Source organism: Bufo bufo, chromosome 1 (genome assembly GCF_905171765.1).
Source record: "Bufo bufo chromosome 1, aBufBuf1.1, whole genome shotgun sequence".
NCBI lineage: Eukaryota > Metazoa > Chordata > Amphibia > Anura > Bufonidae > Bufo > Bufo bufo.
In genome coordinates, this window is record NC_053389.1 from 161,588,072 (window position 1) to 161,614,861 (window position 26,790).

General features: G+C 44.9%; 1 protein-coding gene across 3 annotated transcripts in view; it reads right to left on the reverse strand.

The window, feature by feature from the left end:
- Positions 1 to 26,790, reverse strand: part of ROBO3 (roundabout guidance receptor 3) — a 141,284-nt gene that overhangs the window by 82,558 nt on the left and 31,936 nt on the right. For all 3 annotated transcript variants that reach the window (XM_040431143.1, XM_040431153.1, XM_040431135.1), the window contains exon 2: positions 12,072 to 12,398. In XM_040431143.1, the coding sequence (XP_040287077.1) occupies positions 12,072 to 12,398 (327 nt within the window). The remainder of the gene's footprint in view (positions 1 to 12,071; positions 12,399 to 26,790) is intronic.

Consider the following 26,790-nt stretch of genomic DNA (forward strand, 5'->3'; position numbering starts at 1 on the left):
CTCATGCGTGCAAAACGCATTGCACTCGCGCTGAAAAAACTGAACTGCCTACTTGCGCCAGCTTCCCGCAATGCACACGTGACGCATCCGGAGCAAATCCGGGACGCCCGTGTGAAAGAGGCCTTAGGTGATGAATTTTGGTAGAGTTAACTTTTAAAGGAAAACACCATCAACCACCAGTGTCATCACTCCTAAAGAAGACAAGTGCTGGTAAGGTTGAAGATGGCGGCTAGGATGAAGCAGGTAGTGAGTGAGCTATACTTTTAGAATACCATTGACCTCGGAGGAAGGGAGGGGGACCAGTCACGGGTCACTGTCCTATGACTCTACATCCCGCCCCTTCAATACACCATCACCGGCTCGGATTATCGTCATCTGGTTTTATATCACACTACCACAGACCTTTCATTGAGGGAACACAAGTTAATTCAGGTCACATTAATGAGTTTATGGCTTATTCAAAACTCATGATGACTGGAAAGATAATGTGGAAAATGTGCGTACAAACCGCTTACTGTGGATGCATCGTATGGAGGAAAGGTCACATAAGGATAAGAAAATCACATTTGTAAAAAGGAAATGCCTTCAAGTAATAAGAAATGTCATTATAGTAAAGACATCTCCTGGAGAGATGATCCCTCAGTTGCCCCCTCTCCTGGTGCCCTCCTGAGGCCTCCTAGATGGATAAGAGGCTGGCGGACAAGCACCTATGGCAGCCATAACAGCCTTCTACAGAGCCTAAATGACATGTATATTGCAGTATATGTGTCAGTCTTCACTGTGGTTCTGTCTCTTACAACCTGAAAAAGGGGTTTTATTAGCGTTGTTTAACGACATTTTGCAAATAAAATGGTACTAGGGAGTCTGTCAGCAGTTTTAACCATGCTAAACTGGTGACAGCATTAGGTAGGGATTGGGGAGAGCAGGAGAAACATACCATTTGTGGAGCTTTTTCATCAAGCATAGTGTGAATATGAAGTTTTATTCTGCCAGGCTATTCTTCTGCAAGTGTCCATGTGGTGAAGCTTCACTTCACAAGTGCTATCTGCACCGAGCAGCTTCACAGCCCCTCTAGTCTTTGTGACAGCTGTAGTGGTCTCCTGGTTGGATGCCATGTCTGTTACTGAGAGCAGAGGGGAGTGCCTTTTAAGAGCACTTCATAGTGAAGCCCCGCAGTGGGCACGTGCAGGAGAAGAACCTAGCAGAATAAAACTTCATATTCACACTACACCTGATAATAAAAGAACCACAAAATATGTATCTGTATTACTCACTCTATGGTGTTCTTGTTTCACCTGTTCCCCTTTAGCCTGGGTTTTTAAATGTTAGTGTGTTTATATGGCATCCTATATATGAACCTGATGAATAGAGCAGAGCCAGGCAAGGATGATCATGGAAGTATGGAGAGCACAGAAAATGAACCTAATGGTGCAATGAATATATAACACGATTATCTAAGCCACATCTGAGCACACGAATGTGAAAAGAAAAATGTGTTCGTTTTGGGGTGTTCTTTAAATAAAGTAGATTTCTCCCATTCTTTTTTTTCTGCTTATGGCGGGAGGGTGCATATAATAATATGTGATTAAACTATACATTATATTGATAATTTTTCTTTTCCTTTCTAAAACGAAAAGAAGAAAGTGAAGAGTGTCATTCATCATGTTCTGGTGTATAAATACCTGGAAAAAACGTAATCCATCATCGCCTATACTTCATGTCCCGGCATAAAGAGCCACAATTAGATCTGCCAAAGGAGTTTCAAAGCAGCCTCACCCACCCAGGGCTTTGTATGTATATAATCTGCTGCCGCCGTACTGAGTGTTGTAATTAGGGGAAGAACTTCCAGCAGCATGAAGCGAATGTTGTGTGGTTTAAGCCCGCAGAGCAATGCAACCACAAAAATCAAAAGGAGCTGCAGTAGAAGAGAAGTCACAGCACTGGAAATGTGCAATGTTAAAGGGGCGCTCGTAGTCGCTTTCTACGTGTACATATGTTGTACACCTCTTCTTGCTGGTTACAATGACGGCTGTGACATTTGCGATGTGCAATTACTTTTAAACTCCTTGTATTTCAAAAGGTTGAATTCATTCATTCTCAGTGGATTAGAGTGGGGGGCGCTGTTGTATTGACGATAGGAAAAAATGCAGCAAGTAGTGGTGAAAAGGGGTACTGCAAGTTTCAAATAATTTGATACTGATCCTCAGGATAGGTCATCAATATCAGATCGGTGGTAGTCCAACTCGGGCACCCCCGCTTCAGCTGTCTCAAGAGGCCACTGCTCAAACTGGCGCTGTGGTCCCCTCACAGCTTACCAAGTACAGCGCCATACTCTGTATAGTGGCGGTGCTTGGTATTGTAGCTCAGGCTCATTCGCTGGAATAGGACTGAGTTGCGCCTAGGCCACATGACCAATGTACTGTGACGTCACATGGCCTAAGAAGAGGCCTATGCGCTCATGGAGCGCCACGGCCTGTTCACACAGCTGATTGACAGGGTCGGGGAGTTGGACCCCCGCCGATCTGATATTGATGATCCATCCTGAGGATACACCATCAATATCAAATTCCTGGATAATCCCTTTTTATAGAAGATGCCTTATTGGTCAGCAAAGAAAACTCTAGTTCCATTATATAAAGTCAAAATATTTATAGATCCCCTTTAACTGAAGGAGCAATGGCGCTATTTCCAGGAGGAGGAGGAGCTATGATTTGAAGATTGTTCTAAAACTAGATTTGTAAGTTTAAAGTGAACCTGTCATCATGAAAATGCTGTAACATGATTGGACTGAACAGGAGGAGCTGAGCAGATTGATATATAGTTTTGTGGGAAAATGGTCAGGAATCACGTCGGCGGTGCCACTCAACGATTGACAGCTAATTCTGCATGAATAAGCATACAGGCAAGGTTGTCAATCACTGGGTAGGACCGCCCACATGACTCCTGAGCATAAAAAGAGCAGAGGTTTGAATACATTTCTTTCATATTATGCTGAATCATTTCCCACAAAACTATATATCAGTCTGCTCAGCTCCACCTGCTCTATAACATGCTTGCACTCCATTTCTATGGGGAGAGGTTCCCTTTAAAAAAGAGAGCGTTGAACCTCTATACACTTAAAAGGGTTTTCCGAAATAGGAAAGGTCATCAGTATCTGATTGGTGGGGGTCTGACACCCGGGACCACCGCTGGTTAGCGGTTTGAGAAGGCAGTGGCGTTCACAGTAGCACCACGGCCTCCTCCAGCTTTGCCTTGCCCATGTGACGTCACGTTCATCGGTCACATGGCCTAGGCGCAGCGCAGCCCCATTGAAGTGAACAGGGCTGAGCTGCAATACCAAACACATCCGCTATACAATGTACGGCGCTGTGTTTGGAGAGCTGAGAGAAGTCCGTAGCGCTACTGCGAGCGCTGATGGTGTCGGAACCCCACCAATCAGATACTGATGACCTATCCAGAGGATAGGTCATTAGTTAAAATATCTCAGAAAACCTGTTAAAGAGATATACCTATAAATTACAATTCCCACTCTACATAAGCACCACTTTATAACTGATTAAGGGCAGCGTGAATGGTGAATGACTCTCACAAGAAGGTTAGGAGATCTGAACAATTCAATGAATTTAAAGTGATCATTTATCTTTGCTGTTCCTCTGCGGCTCAATGCAAATTTAAAGGGATCGCACATCAATTTCACCCACGAATGGAAATGCTGATTAATCACATGTAAATCAGAAGTGGTTGCGGTCTCTTAAACCAGCTTTAGGGCTCATGCACACAGCCGTTGCACGGACGTGACCATATTGCGGCCTGCGCACAGCGGGTCCGCAATACACGGACACCGGCCGTGTGCATCCTGCCTTACGGATGCGGGAGATGCGGTGCATGTTTTATTATGGTGTGAATGGATCACGGACCCATTCAAGTTGAATGGGTCTCGAACCGTCCTGGCCGCCGCACGGATGTTGCCCGTGCATTGGGGACCGCAATGCACGAAACGGCAGCACAACGGCCATGTGGATGAGCCCTTAGGCCTCTTGCACACGAACGCGTGCGCCCCGTGGCCACGCTGCGGTCCGCAAATTGCAGGCCGCAATGCACGAACACCGACCATGGGGCAGCCGATCCGGCCGTTCCGCAAAAAGATAGGACATGTTCTATCTTTTTGCGGAATGGAAGTACGGGACGAAACCCCACGGAAGCACTCTGTGGTGCTTCTGTAGGGTTCCGTGCTTCCGTTCCGCATCTCCGGATTTGCGGACCCATTGAAGTGAATGGGTCCGCATCCGTGATGCATAATGCACACGGAACGGTGCCCGTGTATTGCGGATCTTCAAATGTGGTCCGCAATACGGCCACGGGACGCACACGTTCGTGCGCAAGAGGCCTTAATCTAAGCTCAGAATTATCTCCAGAGAGATGATGGAAAAGCTAATAGATGGTATTAGTGGAATGACCTGCCGGGCCCCAGAGTGCAGAGAGAAGATACCTGAACCAGATCTATGGATGTAAGCAGCAAGCACTAAAGCCCCTCAAGGGGGGCAGGAGTGGAAGGAAGGACTGAGGAGCAGATGAAGAGTACAGCCAGCCGTGTGGGCTGTGATGTCTGCACCAAAAAAACTCATCTATTCCAATTAAAGGCTTCAAAGGAAAATAAAATATAAAAAAAAAATTCTGCCACATTATTCCTCAATAAAAACGTGACAATACTTGTATATTCCAAGGAGATGTGCTGCCGGCAACAATTATTTTTATGTTAACACAAAAGATGCTGATCGCTAGGGTGGCTAGATGGACCTCCCAGAGTGGCTGACCCCCAGCGGAGATCATACTTATCTGGTTTGTCTCTGACGCCCCTGAGTTGCCTCAGCAACTGGTCACATGACACACAAGGTGTGTGATTGGCGACAGCGGTCACGTATCCCCCTGTTGACGGATGTTGATATCAGCATGGCGGGGAGAGAAAGAGACGGCCCAGGGGTGTCTCAGAGACCAAACCAAGCAACAGGGACTACTAGGTAAGTATGACCTCCACCGCGAATCGGCCACTCTTTAGAGGTCTGTCTGACTCTTGGTTAAACCCTTTAACTAAGAATTTCCTAAGGTATTTAAAGGGGTATTCCCATCTCAGAGAATGGGGGCATATCGCTAGCATATGTCCCCATTGGCTGATAGGTACGGGTCCCAGCAGTGAGATCCGCACCTATCTTGTATAGGCAGCCGGCAAAGTCCCGGAGGACGCACCGCTCATGCACGACTGCCCTCCATTAATTTCTATTGGGCCGCTGAAAATAGCCGGCTCGGCTATTTCCTTCATCCCGATAAAAATGAATGGGAGCGGTGGCTACACAAGCGCGGTGGGCTCACATTCACTTCTATGGGGACAGTGCTTGGTGGCGGCCGGACTGGAGTCCTCCAACCAACACATTCCACGCTCAGTTCTCGATATAGGTGCGGATCCCAGCGGTGGGACCCGCACCTATCAGACAATGGGGGCATACCCTAGCGATATGCCCCCATTATCTCAGATGGGAATACCCCTTTAAATCTGTTTTTCTTAAAGGAGACAACACCTAGTGCAGATTTCACAAAGTGAATATAAAACAAAATGGGGGAGTTTAGTTTTATTTTTTAAAGGAACAAATCAGGAGATATTTTAGTGAAATAATGTAAGAAATGTATGAAAAACTCTACATATACAAACTATCCAAGCAAGAAATGAGGTGGGGGATAATGTAAAAGAGTTTGGCAAAAAAAAAAGTCAACATCCTTAAAAAAGCAAAAATGGAAGCAAAGGAGAGGCAGACAGGCATTAGTGATTAAAAAAGACATTTGTGAGGAGCAAGACTTCATTTAAAATCACTCTGACATTTCTCCATGCTGGGACAAGAGCACTTTAACACTGGGTGGTCCGAACGGCCGTAGACTCCCCCCATCCATAATGATACGGCTAAGGAGAGCAGTTTATTAGAAGCTTTGAGGACTGTCTCGGAACCCCATGAATCTTCATTAATACGCCCATGTCTTTGGCCAGATGTGACTATCATACCGTATGTATCTGCAGTGACAGAGCTGGAGCACCAAAGATTTTTAAAAAAAGAAAGAAAGTCAAAGAAAAAAACGTACATACAAATATTTAATCTAAAGGATTTTTATGTTCACTACATCCTGAATGACTAAAAAAAACTAGGATTTATTTTTTTAAATGTGACTGGTGTGCGCTGGAAGAGGGCCCAATTATTTTCTGTCTGAAAGACTCCCCTGGTTCACGTCGTTCCAGCTTCACCAAATTACTTAAAATGTCTCTTGTCTGCGTAATGGAGTAAAAGTGACAGAAAAATCAATGAATAATTCCAATTTAAAATGGCCGGACGGTAGACCGCGTCTGTCTTCCATGACAAAAATATAAGATTTCCCTCAAAAAAGCTTCTGAGTGTCCATCTTTAAGTGTGCAGTTCTCAGGGGCGGGGGCCATTTTGTGCCTTTAGTTTAGGTCTTCATTCATTCTTTCTGAGATTTCACGGTTAACTACAGTAATACCACTAAGATATGAGGTGTGATGATTTCACTGCAACATGATCAGTACCTAAAACTGGACTGGTCATTGTTCAGCAAACAAAATGGCCGTCCCCAATGTAAACAGGTGAGAAATAAATCTCCCAGGATAGCTCTGCTGACAGGAAACTCTCCTGACATGTCTGTTTTAGTAACTTCTTGCATTCCTCATGTAATAACAATTCTGGAGCATCTATTCTTATGACTGTATGCTGTGCCATTCCTTTATTATTCCTGCTAGAAGTTATAAATGAACTACTACCAGTTTGCAATGAAGGTCCAGATGGGTGTTACCAGTTGGGGATGTGCCCCTGCACAATCTGACACGATCCAATCACTGCTGCCAGTGTCAGGCTGTGCAGTGACACATACCCAAATGGTATCACCCACTTGGACCTGCTGGCAATTCAATCACAAACTTCTAGTAGGAATAATAGAAGAATTGTACTACACTGAGTCATAGGAATTGTTATTACATGAGGAATGCAAGTAGTTACTAAAACAGACATGTCAGGAGAAGTGACAAGTCCTCTTTAAGGCCCCATGATTTGAGTCACTGGGACAATCAAAATCAAAATGGTTTCGTCCCCTGAGAACAGGGAGCATTTCATCTCTCAGGGCAGGAAAATGTACGAAATATAAAAATCTGACAACTTAGAACCATAATACATTGCAGCAGAGCCCCGAATTCAAACCTCTCCTAGCAAAGATATCATCCTCCTCATTGCCCTATGGTCGCTGCGTTATCTCTTGCGCCTCCCTGCTCGTTTCTCTTCACATAACGCTGATTCTAGTGCAAAATAAATGGCACCGCGCTCCGATGCGTTTTATGCACTTCAATAAAAAGCACCGTGGGCCTACACGCCAAATTTCTGACTTCTCAGTTAAACAGCAGTAATGGCGTCTTTATGTTGGCGCACATTTGCCGCTGTCGTCGTATACGACTATGTATATATGTTTATGGGGGAATGTGCTGAGTCAAGTGCTGGGTATAGTAATGGTTCCCGCCGTACAGCGACGAGTCAATGGACCGAGAAAACCAACGGTAAACACAATTAAGTACAGAATGGAGGGTTTTATCGCAGCCGTAAACGCAGAGGAAGAAGTAAATCATTACCAGGCTAAACGCTATTTTATCACCACCCTCATTCACAGCAAACATCCTCTGTGCGCCGCTGGAACGGAGGGGGTCCTCCTAAATAAATGAAAAAATATATACAGATGTAGCAGAGCTGAGGTAGTTACTGAACTGGTCCACTACAGGTGATGTAGTAGATGTTACCTGCAGTCCTAGGTAACACACAGATGTAATCTCTCACAGTTGCCATGATAAGTGTGTACAGAGGCGACTACTACCCCCAATGACCTGGTCTCAGGTCCGCACCTCATTAATCTCCATGTGACACATCACAGCAGACAAAGGAGTCATATCACCAAGAAGCCAAAGAGGTCACAGGTCCAGAAGTCAGGAGAGATAAATATACAGGGACTGCTAAGGGCGCACTCACATCACCGTCTCGTTTTCCATTCTTCTCACCAGAAAAATTGCAAAAAAACGGATCCCATATTTTGAGCGTCAGTGATGCTCGCTTTGCATCCCTTCCGTCAGAGATCAGTTATTTTAGACGGGAGAAAAAATCCTGTGAGGAGGACTTTTTCCTCTAACGGAAGTGACAAAAACAGATGCAAACTGATCATAACCGGTGCTCAAATCGGATCATTAAAAAAAAATGTTTCTGTTTTTCTGACGGATCAGAAGAAAGGAAACCAAAACAGTGATGTGAATGTGGCCTAACACACGTAGAGGTGAGGAGCCCCGACCACAGCAGGTATATGCCCAAGAAATAAGCTGCTGGCATACAGATTAAAGTGACTGTGCAATATACAGCATACCAGGTGAGATGGTCTGCAGAACATGGAAGCCGAGACCCCTGCCTCATGACGCATACATACAACCCATGTTGTGGAATTTCTGATAATCCACTACTTTACCGGATACTTTCACACTTGCGGCAGAGTGATTCGGCAATCTGCATGCAAACGGACAGCATTTGTAGACGGATCCGGATGCGGATTCGTCTTACAAATGCATTGCAAGAACGGATCCGTCTCTCCGGATCCGTCATGTATTTTTTTCACGGATGCGACATTGCAGTATTTTTAATGCCGGATCCAGCACTAATACATTTCAATGTAAATTAATGCCGGATCCGGCATTCCGGCAACTGATCCGGAATTTTGGACAGAGATAATATCGCAGCATGCTGCGGTAATTCCTCCGTCCAAAACGCTGTTCAGTGACTGAACTGATTTCTCTCCATTCAGAATGCATGGGGATAAAACTGATCCGTTCTTTTCCGGTATTGAGCTCCTAGGACGGAACTCAGTGCCGGAAAAGAATAACGCTAGTGTGACAGTACCCAAGTGAACTTCAATAGTTTAGGTATACCGTAAATCATATCAGTGGTAGCACTCTGTGCAGACCCATAGTTATCCCTCATGAGCCTCTGACTTCCCACATAGATACATCTACATCCCAAAAATGCTTGGATTCCGATGTAGACAGAGGTTGTCACAGCCCCTCCCACATACATTCTTATATCCTGTGAGATGAATGTCCATCATCTATCAATCTTATTATAATGCCTCCTATTTTCTTGCACATTTGATAGGATACATCCTGAGGGGGAAAATAAAACCGATCTGTGGTGTAATTGACTGAAGCTGGCCATACACATTAGTCTTCTGTCAGCCATACCTGCTGACAACTGCGGGTTTGGCCAACACTCTAATACGTGTGGGGAGCCCCTAACTCTTAGGCCTCATGCCCACGACCGTTGTTTTATTCCATGTCCGTTGTTCCGTTTTTCGTAATTTTCTGCGGACCCATTGACTTTTAATGGGTCCGTTGAAAACTCGGCTAATGCACCGTTTGTCATCCACGTCCGTGATCCGTGGTTCCAGTCCGTCAAAAAAATATAACCTGTCCTATTCTTTTCACGGAAAACGGTTCGCGGACCCATTCAAGTCAATGGGACCGTGAAAAAACGCGGAGGCACACAAGATTGTCATCCGCGTCCGCGTCCGTTTCCTATCATTTGCATGGCAAACTTGACTTAGACTTTTTTTTACTTTCCTTTATGTCTGGTGGTCCTCCAAAAATCAAGGAAGACACAGGGAAACGGAAACGGATCACGGAACAACGGAACCCCATTTTGCGGAACGGAACACAACGGTCATGTGCATGAGGCCTTAGATGATGTTGGAGGAGACAAGAATCGGGAAAAATGAATATTTTTGCCTTAATCCTTGTGTTTTCCTGGGAGATAAGCCACCGCCAGCAGTGTCTACTCATAGGATACACTTACATCTTCGGCCTTCAATGAAGGTCCATCTGGGTGTTACCAGTTAAGGGGGGGGTCCCTCCACAGTCTAACACTATCCAATAATGCTGCCAGTGTCAGACTGTGCAGGGACACACCAACTAAGAAACTGCTAGCAATTCATTCACAAACTTCTAGCAGGAATAATAGAGGAATGGCACACATTGTTATTACACGGGGAATACAAGTAGTTACTAACACAGACATGTCAGGAGAGGGAAACTCAAGCGGTGACGGATCTGTACATGACAGAAATAAATCTTCCATCAAATGACAGATGTGAACAGAGCCTATACTGTGCCCAGTGGCCCGCTGGTAATGACTGTCACCTCCAGGATCAGCTGAGAGATGGTTTTCTGTTATTATCTTAAGACAATAAAAATCCAATTGATAGCGTCACTCAGCCGGGGAGAGGTCAGACACTGCATAGGGACGACCCTGCAGACAATGGTGACCTCTGACCCCCGCAAGGCTGATGGATTGCAGCTCCTTGTCTGATGAGATCTGCAGCCAGATAACCTGACAGGAAACGCTACAAGGAAAAGCATCATTAAAGCAGCCCAGCGCAGGAAGTCACCCTGTCCATGACGGATTCCCAGAGGAGCAGTGCATGGCCTACTAGACCCCCTCCACAAGTACCCATGGAATACATGCCGAAATTCCCTCATCATCTAATGACAATTAGAACTTTTTTCACCTTATTTGCTCAATTGATCTTAGTGGTCACAGAACTGGCGATGGCGGCTTAGCACTGGGATGTGGACGAGCCCTTTAAGTATATACTGAATCAACTGACTTTCCTCTACTTTGTGATCTGCTTATTCTATGGGTCAGACAATTGGTAAATTAATGGATTTGCTCTTCTCTTCCAGTGACCTAGAAATGAAATGTCACTAAACCCGAAGCCACATGTCCGCCATTACTTCTCCGCTTTTTCAGCGCCTCTTCTTCCCTTCTCTCTCTACAAACATTTACCCACCTCCCGGCTCTTTCAGACATTTTTGTCCTGAGCTGATTTATGAGAAATAAAATTTTTCATTTAACCCCGGCAAGCTCAGCCAACATAAATGAGGTCCTCAGGGGAAGTGTGGAGCAGATCTCCAGAGCTTCACTGATAAACTTCAGGGAGAGAATTGAGAGGCTCCGTTACTCATCATCCTGAGCCGTCAGGCAGACGCCACCGCAGAGCGATCAATAAAGCTCCATCAGCCTCTTCTGGTCACAATGGTCGCCTATCCTCCTCGCAGGCATGAGAACAGTACAACAGATAGATACATATCTTCCCATCCATTCTGTGCTCTGTACTGGAGTCAGCATAGATATCTCCAGATGGTAACTACTAATCCCAGCAGAACCAGCCGGCCAAACACAAGATCTAGTCAATATAGGGTATGAGATCTACCCAATACTTTCTGTTAAGGGGTTTCCAATAAAGAACATTGATCACCTATGCACAGGATAGATGATAAATGTATGATCGATGGAGGTCCAACCACTGAGATCCTCAGCGATCATGAGAACTGGAGTTCCCACATACCATGTGTGAATGGAGTGGTGGCACCATTTACTTCTAAGGGACTTCTGAACACAGCGTTCTGCTATCTCCCACAGTCCAACAGAACTGAACACAGCTGCTCATGCAGGTCCAGTACCACTCCATTCATACTGGGAGCTTGGGGACCCCTGTTCTTATGATCATTGGCAGTCCCAGCAACCATACTTTTATCGCCTACTCTTAGGATAGGTGATAAAGGTTATTAATGACAAAATCCCTTTAATTAGTGTATATTTAGTAGACATTTATGGGATCATTTATTAAGACTGGCTATTTAGACGCTGGAGCATGATGCGCCTAAGTTATGTAGAGACCCCAGAGTCTAAATAACTTGAGCGCATCCACCACCGGCCTAAATCTACTCCCGCTCTTTTGCTGGCGTAGATTTCGATAATTTTATTACTTTTCCCTACTGGCCATTCTCCACCAAACACACAATGACAACCCAAGCCAACCAGCCTGACATAGTCCATCTATTTTAGGTGATTTACATCTACAGACTCCATACGTGGGGTGGCACCAAGCAGCTGAGACTCTACAAAAGCTGCCATTACAGATTACACCAACATCCAACTTACGTGCCACTTCCAGAGACGCGTTTCGGCTCACTGATTCTCCGAGGTAGTTCCGGGCCACACAGATATAAATCCCTTCATCAGGTTTACTCCGCCGGCCATGTACGATACGAAGAAAAAAGAGGGAACCGCTGGGCAGCAGCATGCGGTGAGAGCGAGGATCGTCCTTGTCTGTCTCCACCCGCTCACCATCTTTGTACCATTCAATAATGGGCGTGGGGCGACCCTCTGCCTTACAGTTCAGTGTTGCAGGCTCCCCTTTTGAGACAATATGGTCAGACGGGTGCTCCACTATTCTCGGGGGGAAATCTTCCAGGCGAGGCCGGGATCCTGAAACAGAAAATAACAACCATATCATCAGTGACTTCACATCATCACAGACATCTTAATATGCCCCTTTTTTCGGGCGCATCTTACTCCAAGAGGACATCCAACCTTCTTTGAGGCAAATGTATTACCTGCCTGCATCAGAAATAAGAGCCATTTGTGAAAAGTGGAGACATTTAAAAATTAGATTAATTTATTATCATCGTGGAATGTTGCAAACAATGGCAACATTGCCTCCGGCAAAACGGATTTTTATAAATACTGCACATGGTAAGTATCTAATCCTGCCATGTGTCCTACTGTGTACTGAGAAGTGTATCTAAGCCCGACACTGTGTTCTATATATATATATATATATATATATATATATAAATAAAAGAAAGAAGATCCGCAGCACTCCTTGAAAGATAAAATGTGCTCTTTATACACACATATCAAATATTGACAACGTTTCGGTTCTCTCACAGAACCTTTCTCAAGTCACCTGCCAGATTTTCCTCATGGAGATATATATATATATATATATATATATATATATATATATAATAGGAAAAATTCCACGGCACATCCAAGGCGTAAAATAATATTAGGCTTTATTCACCAGACCGCGACGTTTCGATCCACCTCCTGGGATCTTTCTCAAGGAGGTTGATCTGCTTGAGAAAGATCCCAGGAGGTGGATCGAAACGTCGCGGTCTGGTGAATAAAGCCTAATATTATTTTACGCCTTGGATGTGCCGTGGAATTTTTCCTATTACTTATTTGAAGGGGGATCGCCTTCACAGCCGCTGGCACTCCGTCTGTACTTATACATTGCAGTGCTGCTCTAATTTTTTCTTCATATATATATATATTGTACATTGTTGCTGTTCTATATATATTGTTCCGGTTCTATGTATAGTGTATTGTATATATATTGTACATTGTTGTTGTTCTATATATATTGTATTGGTGTGTATATATATATATTACACTGTTCCTGTTCTATATGTGTATATATATATTATATATTGTTCCTGTTCTACATATAGATATTGTATTACACGGTAGTACATTGTATATGGCTATATGGTTATGTCTTGATATTTTGGCTAGTCTTGTTTTTTTATCTACAACCCATATAATAACAACCTACAATATGGTAATTATGTACCATATGTGACAGGGGTAGAGTCCCCAGCAGCGCAGAGTATTTCAGAACATATTAATCTTGCAGTTATCAGTTTTAACCATTTTAGCAAATCATTGATGAGCCTAAAATCAAATGTAATAAAGCAACATCAATGTAGAAGGCGGCAGATTATTTCCATCAGTCCCAGCTACAAATGAAATTAGGAACAGACTGCGCTAGCAGGAAGATCTTGTAGCTGAGAAACCTTCAAGCTTCGACACTGTAACAACAAGCACGATGTTTGCAATTCTGCCATATGTCATGAAATCCATCATCTCCAAATGCCGAGTTTACAGTTCTCCAAAACAAGATCCGGACTTCAAAAAAATGTTTTAATTAAAAGCTGCACAGACAGAGCGGCGATGATAAGACCCACATGTCTGCAGCACATCGCCAGGCCGGGAGCTCTCCAGACTGCAAAGCTTCCTAAGGGGGTTTGTCCAGAGCTATGTAAGTAAGGCCTCATTCACATTTCCGTTTATTACCGACACATGCTGTCCGCATTTTCCATGGACAGCACATGTACCCATTAGGCCTCTTTCACACTACAGTATGTCCATTTCAGTGTTTTGCGTTCCGTTTTTCACGGATCCGTTGTCCCGTTTTTGGGTTCCGTTGTGTCTCCGTTTCTGTTCCGTTTTTCCGTTCCGTTTTTCCGTATGCCATATACAGTATACAGTAATTACATAGAGAAAATTGGGCGGGGCATAACATTTTCAATAGATGGTTCAGCAAAAAACAGAACGGAAACGGAAGACATACGGATGCATTTCTGTATGTGTTCAGTTTTTTTTGCGGACCCATTGACTTGCATTGAGCCACGGACCGTGATTTGCGGACAAACATAGGACATGTTCTATCTTTTCACGGCACGGAAAAACGGAAATACGGAAACGGAATGCATACGGAACACATTCCGTTTTTTTGCGGACCCATTGAAATGAATGGTTCCGTATACGGACCGTATACGGACCGCAAAAAACGGACCGCAAAACGGAAAAAAAAAAACGGTAGTGTGAAAGAGGCCTTAATTTGATGTGTCCGTTCACACAGTGGGTCAGTAAAAAAAAATCACGAAGACATGCACTACTTTGGTCCGTGATGCCGTCCAAACACGCTAATTGATGTGTATGGGTTCGTGCAAATCACAGACACAACACAGATAGAATCCATGTTGCGTCCGTGGTGCATCCGTTTTTCAGTGAAGACTGATAGGGAGATGCCCTGGAAATTAATTTTTAGCTGAGCAACATCCGTGGATAATGAATGACAAAACGGACACACGGACCAAACACGGATCCTTCACGAACATCTTCACGGATGAAACAAGGACGCTTTTTTTTTAAAGAACTTAAAAATGACACGGAAATGTGGACGAGGCCTAAAGGGTCATTATTATATAATGTAAAGTTCTGCAAGGCTGTAATTCAATTTCTCACCATTGTAAAATCTCTGATTGCTGTCAGTGAACTGAAAACCATAGACTTAGGCTACATGCACACGACCGTGCTGTTTTTTGCGGTCCGCAAACCGCGGATCCGCAAAAAACGGAAGCCGCCCGTGTGCCTTCCGCAATTTCCGAAACGGAACGGGCGGCCCATTGTAGACATGCCTATTTTTGTCTGCAAAACGGACAAGAATGGGACATGCTATATTTTTTTGGCGGGGCCACGGAACCGTGCAACGGATGCGGACAGCACACGGAGTGCTGTCCGCAACTTTTGCGGACCCATTGAAGTGAATGGGTTCGAATCCGAGCCGCAAAAACGGCGGCTCAGATGCGGACCAAAACAACGGTCGTGTGCATGAGGCCTTAGGAAAATATTACACTGCCCCATCTTTGGGCAGTGAAAGCGTCGATAGACGATAACTCATCCTGCAGTGCTCGTTTGCACCAGCTTGATTACACAGTGAATGTGGGAGTAATGATCGCTACCACAGTCGTTACTCCCTCATTCTGTTCTTTTCATTATCGGCAGTACATCCCGGATTACACGGAGCTGCCAATAATTGTCCATCTTCCATTCTAATGAAAGATGCCCATCAGCTGAGCAACAAGCGATTGGTCATTCATCAGCTCCTCAAAAATACGGGCCAATTATTGTGAACGAGCGTTGCAGTGCAATAGGCCTTTACATGTGGTATAGTTGTATCAGTATAGACCTATTTCCAAATGAATCCATATGGTTACCCTACAATGGAGAACTCTTTCTGGAAAAAAAACAAAATAACCAGATTTAATGGAAACATTGAGGGACATCTATCAAGACTGGCGCCTAGAGCGAGATGTGCCCAAGTTATTAAGGGGCAGATACCTGTTAATAAATTAGGAGCATTTCTGCCCTGCCGTGCGCCAGAAACTGAAGTCTATGTCAGCCCATACATCAGCTACAACTCTAGTAATAATAAATCCAGCGGGTCGCGCTAAGTGTCGAGAAGCTTGCACACATGTGGCGTGGGCCGTTATTTGCGCATTTTTTTATGCCACAGTCGTGGTGTAAACTCTTTAGTAAATGTCCGTCATTGTCCAGGCCAACCAAACTGATACATTTACCTGCACTGATACATTGTAGCAGACTTTGGGACAGGAGGGAGATTTGTGCTGCTGATGTCTTGAGCACGTCACAAAGGATTGTATACACTGGATACAACTGTAACAAACCCTCATCTGTGAGGAGTAATAGGTCTGGGCCTAAAGTTCTGATGTAGAAAAGAAAATGGTAAGAAACTGAAATGTTTTAGAGCGTTTTACAGCTTTTCATTTCACAATGATTAAAGGTCATTTATCACCTATATTTTTTACCGACACATCATTTTCTTTCTGATGTTTTTCTTTTTTATGTGTAGATTTTTATTCTGTTTGCTTTACAGGATTATTGGGGCAGCCACGATGCCGGAGCTGTTGTGAACGGCAGAGCTAACATCTATGGGAGCGTGATATGCACACGGGTCATTTTGAAGGGAGAGGGAGTAGATAAGCTGTGACATCACCTATTGTGAAGTGTGGGTTCTGCTTGTAATCATGACTCTGATGATAATGAGATGACTGCTGAGAAGTGATCTCTACACTACACAAGAGTCAGTCTATTGTAAAGCTCAGTGGTGGAAAACTAAGATTTCAGGAGTTAGTTTTTTGTAATTTACATGTAGATAGTGGACTTTGTCTGCCTCACTGAAGTAATATATCTGCTGAGGAATACATACAATACTAATTTGGGGCATTCAAATGTATCCCATAGCCCCTACCATAAAAACTTGATGAGACATGTCTGTTTTAGGAACTACTTAAATTCTGTGTAATAATTATAGAGCATCTTTTCATATAATTCTACATTTTTCATTTCTCAATTATTCCTACTAGCTTTATTTCTATCAGCTTTTAATAAATGCTAACTTTAGCTCAAGTACCGAGCACTGTATTGTTCATTGACAGGATGGATGATGGGAGTAGGGATCATATTCTGTCGTCGCCAGTATCCTGACCTGCAGACAGTTTATGGCTGTATCTTCCTATGGCTGACTCTTGCTGTGACCCTACCAAAGGTGGTCCTTCTGGTATCACTTAAAGGGGTATTAAGCTGGCTGACATTAGCGATGTGTTAATGTCAGCTGAACATAACTATATTAGTGCCACTGCCGCCGTTATTAAGAAAAACAAACTTTTATAATATGCGGTTCTCCCACCTCTGGCCATGCCCTGCTACACTAGATTGACAAGGGAAGGCATTGTTGGTCTCCTACCTCCGGCCCTGTCTGCAGTGTAAATCTTGCGCCGTTCAGTATTCGGCGCAGGCGCTGTGAGTGAAGAGCGCTCGCCGGCTGCCAGCTTCCTCACTACGCCTGAACGGCGCAAGATTTACACCGCAGACAGGGTCGTAGGTAGGAGACCAATGATGCCTGCCCCTGTCAATCTAGTGTAGCAGGGCATGGCCAGAGGTGGGAGAACGGAGCCCCTAGGAGCAGGAGCAATGCCCCCCTGCTCCAAGAGGATAATTAGCATAATATAAAAGTTTGTTTTTCGTAATAACGGCGGCCGCAGGCAGTGAGATGGCACTAATATAGTTATGTTCAGCTGACATTAGCACATTGCTAATGTCAGCCAGCTTAATACCCATTTTTCAGGTGACAGAAAGCCTTTAATGAGTCAGGCCACTATGTCTGCAGGCCATGACAGTCCTGGCTGAGCTGTGCTCGGCTGAAGGGGTCATTGTCAGATGGCTATTAAGACCGGAAGATTCTCGGTCATCTGCAGGGTGAATGGCTGCTCCAGGGCATATTCGACAAGCCAAGTCGCCATAACATAACCCTGGAGTGCTCCTTTATCTGCCTCATTAGCGGCAGACTGCGTCACATTAAAAGGATGTATTCATTTCACGCAGAACCTGAGACTTTTACAGAAGTCTCAGCTTTCTGGAAGTCCACCTCCACTGCAGCAGTCATATAATAGTTCAGCTCACATGCAGCAATATTCAGCCCTCATAAGTCACAAAGATTCCAGAAATAGAAAAGCTGCCTTATTGTACTTTCACACTAGAGGCAGGACGGATCTGACAGGCTGTTCACCCTGTCGGAACCGTCCTGCCGCTTTTTCGCCGTGCCGCCGGACTGCCGCTCCGTCTCCATTGACTATAATGGGGAACGGGGGCGGAGCTCCGGCACAGCACGGCAGTGCGCGGTGAGAGGCCTCCGGACTAAAAAAATCGGACATGCAGTACTTTAAGTCCGGCGGCCTCTCGCCGTGCTGCGCCGGAGCTCCGCCCCCGTCCCCATTATAGTCAGTAGTGAAATAGCGACAGGACAGATCCGACAGGGTGAACAGCCTGTCGGATCCGTCCTGCCGCTAGTGTGAAAGTAGCCTTAAAGGACCAGTAACATTAAATATTCACCTTTCATTGTCTTAACCACACTGAAGTCTGCTAAGCCAGTGGATATATGATACTGTCCGCTTCGATGCTGTATCTACGGGCCCTATTACACGGGCAGATAGAGCATTCCCTCCCGTCAATCGCCTGCTATTACATGCAGCGATCTCCTCATCAGTATAGGGCCCTATACTATCTCAATGTTTGCCGGCAATCTGCTGCCGGCAGACCAGGATTGTTTAACATGTCGGCGGCATTACACTGCCAGATGATTGCTAATGAGCGGTCACACAAAGGCTCGTTAGCGATCATCTTAACAATAATCTGCCCGTGTAATAGGGCCTTAAGCCCATCATATGTAATATTGTCTGCTGAGCTGCTGTATCTAAGACTATCATGTGTGATTCTGTCCGCCGATACCCTATATCTAAGCACATTACATCCCAAACATATGTGAGGTCATCATGTAAAGAAATGTCTTTGGAGCTAGTGTATCTAAGCCTATCCTCTGTGAGCCCGCTTGCTGAGCCGCTGTATCTAAGCCTATCATTAGGGATGAGCAAATCGACTTCGGATAAAACATCCAAAGTCGATTTGCAAAAAACTTTGTTCCAATACTGTACGGAGCAGGAGCTTTGTACAGTATTTAGAATGTATTGGCTCCGACGAGCCGAGGTTATTGCTTCAGGTAATAACTTCATAAATTAATTTGTACGGTAAAAAAACATTTCCCGAACTCGGGTTCAGTTCCAAGTCGGAGCCAATACATTCTAACACTGTACGGAGCTCCTGCTCGACTTCGAATCGATCATCCCTACCCATCATGTGTGATACTATCTGATGAGTTGTTATATCTAAGCTCATCATAAGAGATACTGTCCTGCTAGGGATCATGTGTGATACTGTCTGCTGAACTGCGGTATCTAATCCTACCATGCGCGATACTGCCTCAGAACTATACAGGACTACTTCTCTGTTCAGTCACTGCCACAAGCACAAAGCTTGAAAGGTAACTGGAAACTTGTGGCCTGCGGAGATGGTGAAGTGGAGACAATAGGTGCCGGATCTCCCAGAGTGTCATCTTGGGGGTCTTGCTGGGCAGAGGGGAGATGAGGCATCCTCTGGTATAATGGTCACTTTCATATCTCACACACTTCTATAAAGGGTGAACTCGGGCACAGGGTCAAGTAAAGTCATGAATGCAAAAGAGCAGTTAACCTCACATATTTGCAGTGGCTCCTCACAGCAGCGCGCCACACTGTCCGTGTGTAACCTAATAGCAGCCCCCCACTGTCCTGTACACAACAAGCCCCCTGCAACTCACATAGCCCCATCTGCCTCCAACACCAAGAAGTCACACAGAATCTGTATGGTAATAACCATATACCACTAGAGTATCTCACATTGTTCTTAAAGGGACCATGCACACAACCATTTAAATATTATTCCTAAACTTTGTTCTGAGTGAGGCATGGCAACTCTTACTCCCTTCATCTTTTTATTTCCATTTAGTAGATTATCTACCATATTACAATTACATAAGAGAAATACTATATATAAAGAAGTTGTATGTGTGTGGCAGGAGATCAGCCATTTCCTCCTCCTCACAGTCTGGTATCTGGCTGTCAGATAACTGGCTGCACCAGGAGACACCACCTGAATGAGCTCTTCCTGTCAGCTGGTATCCTGACAAACATCTAACAAATCAGCACAGGTTCGGACTGGGGTACCTTAGGCCCACCAGAGGAAATTCTTCTCCGGGCCTAGCCCAGATATTCTCACTAAAGTCTGTTAGGTTTTGATTCAAAGAAATAGACCCCAGTGGGAACTTCTTGGCTCCACTAGTATAAAAGCCTGGGCTCACCGGAAGATCCTCTGGTACTCTGGTGGGCCAGTCCAATGCTGGATCAGCAGAAAATTAACCCTTGCAGAACGAAAATCCTGCAGCGGGGGCAAAATCATCTTAAGTTTACTTTCATCATTTATTTCTAGCGTTCCTTTAAGGAACCCTAGATAGCGGTCTGTGAAAATGCTATTCCTTCTGACCCCCCCCCCCAACACATGCTCAATTGGGAGATTGGATATAGCCGCTGTCAGACACTGTAGATTTAAACAATGAATATTTCCAGTCACTGACAACAATTATAGTTCTTGATCATGGTGCGAAATTGATAGGGAACGTCGAATAAAAGGATGAAGAACTTTATAAAACGGGAAACCCATTTAAAGGCCATACCATTGGATTTCCTATGTTTTCCATACATCGCTCTTCCAGAATTGTCCCTGGAAATAAATTCATTCTTCCCCCATAGGACAGAGCAGCGAAAATGCTGATTTCCCCGCTCTGTGCACACACGGCAAAGAAAACATATAAACTAGATGTGAAATGCAATTAAGAGGGACACATTCTTCACGATAACCCCTGACACGCTTCATACTGTAATTAATGTCACACACAGATCATTTTATCATTAGGTCAGCTCACAGAGATCCGTGCTCGAGCGCCGTGTAATGTGGGTGACAGAGTGGCGAGTGAAAAATAACACTGAAAATTTTAATATCAAAATACCAAGGATTGGATCCCGGCTGTCATGGCAGCTATACTTCAAAGTCCGATTTTTTTCTCTGAGCGACTATTACACTACCGGTGGGGTGGAAACAAATTGTAATAGGAGCTCGGTATATAAATGAATGCAGGCCTACATCACGCTCCATCTACAGAGGACATGTAATGGGTGTATGTAGTAATGCAGTGATCAGAAGGGACTTGCAAAGTATTAAAGGGGTTGTCCTACAAAAATATTCTACGTTTTTCAAGCCAGCTCGTAGATCTGAATACTTTTGTAATTGCATGTAGTATAGCCACTGACCTATTTAATAAAATCTGTCTGTATTGCGCCACCTGTTGTTTTTTCTTTCCCTAATTTCTCTGTCCCCCTTGCTGAGACGATTGTACATGCTCAGTCCCATCCTTCAACTCCCACCAGCTGTCTCTACTGCTTCAACTGCCACCAGCTACACCAGAAAGGACACCACCCTGAATCTTATCCACAAAACTATATCCCCATTTGCTCAGCTCCTCCTGCTCTATAACAACATGGTGCCCGCAGATAGACCATGTTCAATGTGATAGCAGTTTTGCCATGCGTTAAACCTGACACCAACTCCAGCAGTTTGCCCAGGCCGAACTGTTGCCAGCACTGGTAAGGAGTTGGAGGGAACAGTACAAACATACCTTTTGTGGAACATTTGTCATCAGGAGTAGTGTGAATATGAAGTATTATGCTGGCTGACTCTGCTCCTGCAGGTGCCCAGGGCAGGACTTCACTATGAAGCACTCTCGGATTTGATCTGGTTCTCAGTCCCTCCACTCTGCTCTGAGTGACATATGTGGCATCCAACCAGGAGACCACTACAGCTGTCACTGAGAGGCAAGTGGCTGTGAACCAGCTCAGTGCAGAGAGCACTACACAGTGAAGCTCCACCTCCTGGGCACTTGAGAGAGCAGGATCTGGCAGAAAGTAACATCATGTTCACACTACTCCTGATGAGAAAAACTCCACAAAAGGCATGTTTCTACTGCTCTCCCCAGTCTTCACCAAGTACTGCAGACAGTTTAGCAAGATCAAAACTGCTGACAGATTCTCTTTAAGGTATGATGGTAACATGTTACACTGTGCTTCATGGAAATTGGAAGGTAGACAAAAAAGGAAGTCTTTGTCGTTTGAAGACTCACCGTTGGGATCAGCGATCCTTACTTCTAAATGTAATTTTAGATTTTTCATGTTAGCAACTATGTGACTAACAATCCTAATATGTTATCAGCATTGACCATCACACACAGGAGAGAAGGGGAGAGTCTGCTTGTTAATCAATTTCATGGGCACCCCATTACATTAATTAAGGTCCCCTAGTCTATCAGCTCAATGAGGTGTACACGGTTACTGAGGCGCCAAGCTTCAGAACACTTTGTAAGTATATTCAAGCTGGGGAGGGGGCCATCGGCCTTTTCAATTACATTTTGCCACTTGGTTTTCCGGAGGAGGATGAGCAGAATACATTACAGCTTTTCTAAAAGGCAGAAAATTTACACTGAATTTGTTGCATTAACAATTCCCGCGTGTCTGATACAAAGCAATTCTATCATTTGCGCATCAGCCTTACTGACACTTCTGTCAGTAAACCGTGATAAAAACAGCACAGCTAAGCGGATGGACCGGCGGCAAGTACAAGCCTGAGCTCCAATATCCAAAGACTACTGAAATATAGTGGTGGCCTGAAGAATATACCCAGCAACAGGCGCACACAGGTCAAAAGAAGGGTTACCTAAAGAGTACAACATAATAGTGGTTGGATTTTTTTTTTACAGGGGGCAGTATTACAGTAGTTATAGTACAGACTTTTACATAGTAGGTAACATTATATGTTTTAGTCTTGTGCATAGGACACTATTATATTAGTTATATTCTTGTACATAGGGGGCAGTATTATAGTAGTTATATTCTTGTACATAGGGGGCAGTATTATAGTAGTTATATTCTTGTACATAGGGGGCAGTATTATAGTAGTTATATTCTTGTACTTAGGAGCAGTATTATAGTAGTTATATTCTTGTACATAGGGGGCAGTATTATAGTAGTTATATTCTTGTACATAGAGGCAGTATTATAGTAGTTATATTCTTGTACTTAGGAGCAGTATTATAGTAGTTATATTCTTAACCAAATTTATTTTTATTCAAAGTAAGTAAGGCATATCAATCGATCACAAACCATCGTAGCATCACTGGTAAGGCAAAGTCACAAATCGGTCATGGAAGTGACCACAAATGCATGTCAGTGCAACACATGTTGTACAAAATGATACATCAAATGTGACAGACAATAAAAATCAAATATAACACAAATAAGAGGAAAAGAGAGGGAAAGGAAGGGAAAGGAAAGGGGGGGGGGGTAGGGGAGTTTTCCCCAACTCCATCAGGGGAACTTCCTATATGTCTTCCAGGGCGACCAGATTTTCAGAAAGCGGGAACGCGTGCAAGATTCCCAGTGGGCCAGCTCTTCAAACCTGTAGATCTGATCCACCTTATCCCTCCACATCGAAACAGTGGGAGGTTCAGTATCCTTCCAAAGCAGCGGGATGAGCAGTCTCGCCGCCGTGATGAGCATAGTAGGAAGATCAGATCTACAGGGGGAAAGCGAGTCATTAGGGCACCAAAGCAGAATCAGTTTAGGATCCAGCTTAACCTGCTTAGCACACACCTCATTTATCAGAGCTTCTATACTGGTCCAGAACGCTTTAATCTTTTCACAGTGCCACCAAATGTGTGACAGAGAGCCTACGTCTTTTCTACACCTCCAGCACTCACTTGGGAAATCTGCATTAAGCCTATGCAAGAACTCCGGGGACTTGTACCATCTCGTGAGCAGCTTATACGAGTTTTCTTGTACCTTAATACAGCGGCTAAAGCCGTGAGAGTGTGTAAGGACAAAAGCCCTTTCCGGGTCTGTAAGGTGGATGGACAATTCCCTTTCCCATGAAGAAAGGAAATGTAGCTCAGGAGGGGAGGCTGAGAGTAACTCCTTATATATAGTAGACAGCGGTTTAGGGATCCTACGGGCATCTGATAGTCTCTTAGACAGCCAAGAGGGGGTTCCAGAGGTGGTGGGGGGTGGTAGCTTAATCATCTTAATTTCCTTCTGCAGGGCAAAACTCTGTAGGAAGGAAGCTTTTTTGACTTTAGGGTCATTCAAGACCGTGGACCAATCCAGGGACCCATCCGGGGACCTAATCTCACTTAAAGGGATCTCGGCCAAAAGAGGCCAGATACCTGAGGGCTTCTCGGCTTCCGGATGGACATAAAACTGTAAAGAGGAAAGCGGAGTACCCGGTATGGGAAACTCAAGTGTTCTATCCTTAAACTGCTTGGCCCACTCAACAAACATACCCTTCCATAGGAGTGGCAAAGAGGAACTACCCGGAGAACAAGGGGACAGCCCCCAGAGAATCCGCTTCATTCTAGTGGAGAGCAGAGAGCGCTCAAGACACACATATGGAGCACTATAAGTGCTATTGAGGAGGGATAGACCTCTAAATAGTTGAAAGGCCACATAGTAGGAACGTATGTCGGGCAGACCAAAGCCGCCAAACCTCCTCTCTCTGGTCAGCACCGAATAAGCAATTCTGGAGGGTTTACTTCCCCACAAAAAGAGGGAGAAAACTCTGCGGATGTCTACAAAAAATGAGTGCGGCAGCCAGATAGGCAACACCTGCAGAAGGTACAAAAATTTAGGAGCTATAAAGGTCTTGAGGTAGTTCCTCTTGCCACACCAGGAAATAAACGGCAGTCTAATAGAGTGCAGCTGCCTCCTAACTGAGGACAATAAGGGGGCATAATTCAGAGCAAATAAGTCCTTCGCCTGAGCCGGGACGTGCACTCCCAGAAATACTATGTCTTTTGTAGCCCAGTGAAAGGGGGTAGTAATCTGAAGGGCCTCTTTAACCGATTCTGGACAAGTAACGTTTAGGGCCATTGACTTGCTATAGTTGATTTTAAAGTTTGACACATAGCCAAACTCCTCAAAAAGAGACAAAAGCCTAGGGAAGGATGTTTCGGGATTGGAGGTCATGATAAGTAGGTCATCTGCAAATGCGGCTGTCAAGTGGGTCCGAGAATCAATGGTCAAGCCCCTAACCGCAGGATCCTGCCGGATCTTACACAGCAAAGTCTCCATCACTATGACAAACAGAGATGGGGAGAGAGGACATCCCTGCCTCGTCCCATTGGATATGGAAAAGGAGGGAGAAAGCGTACCATTTATTTTGAGTTTGGCGGACGGGGCTGAGTACAGAGTGAAGATCGCAGATATAAACGAATCTGGGAAACCAAACCTCGACAGGGCCTGCGACATATAATGCCAACCGACCCTGTCGAAGGCCTTCTCCGCGTCTGTGCTCAGCAAAGCCAGAGGCGTAGAGGAGCTTCTAGCCCAATCCATAAGATGGAGCAAACGTATCGTGTTTTCACAGCCCTGCCTGCCGCGCACAAACCCCACTTGCTCGCTATCAATAAGATCCGGCAGGATCAGCTGTATTCGCTGCGCCAGAATCTTGGCCCACCACTTGACATCCGCATTTAGCAGTGAAATCGGGCGATAACTGCCACAGTGGAGGGGGTCTTTGTTTTCTTTATGGATTATAGTTATGTGGGCCTCTAACGTTTGGGGGGGTAGAGAACCTCCAGACAGGAGGAAATTACAGAGTGCCTGAAAGTGAGGAGTCAAAACGTCTTTGAAGGTCTTGTAATACGATATAGGGAGCCCATCCGGGCCTGGACTTTTACCTGAAGGAATGGAGGAAAGGACCTTGCCAATTTCCTCTCTTGATACAGGGGCGACTAGTTGGGAAGCTTGTAGGGGCCTAACAGAGGGCAGCTTCAGAGTGGACAGGAACTCATCTGTGGCTTGCTCAATAGAGGCTGAACCAGGACGGTCTGGAGTGGGGAGGTTATATAGATCCGCATAAAAGGCACTAAACGCTTTCGCTATATCGTGAGTCGACTTGTGCTTATTGCCTTTCGCATCTAGAATAGCAGGGATAAATGAATCCGCGTGGCGTTGCTTAGCCATGGCAGACATCAGTTTATTCCCTTTGTTCCCATGAGCATAAGCTTTAAACCTGGAGCGGAATATAAGTTTCGCTGATTTGGCGTTGAGCAAGTTTTTCAGTCCCGTCCTGGCCTCCGCTAATTCAGCAGCCACAGCCTGAGCCTGGGTTTGCTTATGGGTCAGTTCAAGACTCGCTATGCGGGACAGCAGGTCATCTACAGCCTTGGAGCGCAACTTTTTAACATGCGAGCCCAGGGAAATTAATTCTCCTCTAACCACTGCCTTATGAGTCTCCCACAAGATGGAGGGAGAGGGAGGGGGGTCGCCCACTGCATTAAGAGAGAAGAATTCAGACATAATCCAGGAGATTCTAGCTGCATTGGTAGGGTCGGAGATCAATGTGTCATTAAGACGCCATATTCTCTCTCGTTTAGGAAGAGCTGTCATAGACACTCGGAGAAATACTGGGGCGTGATCAGAAAGCGTAATGTTCCCAATCCTCGTGTCTACCACCTGAGAAATATGGGGGGAGGATAAAAACAAGTAGTCCAACCTATGGAAGGATTTTTTAGCGTTTGAATAAAACGTATAATCCCTACCAGAGGGATGCATAGTGCGCCACACATCAATAACCCGCAACTTCTTCAGCGCAGTCTTCAGACGTCGTAGAAGTTTGTGGGATAACTCAGATCTCTGAGAGGACGAGTCAAGGCCTGGCTCCATAGTCACATTAAAGTCACCTCCTAATACAAGCA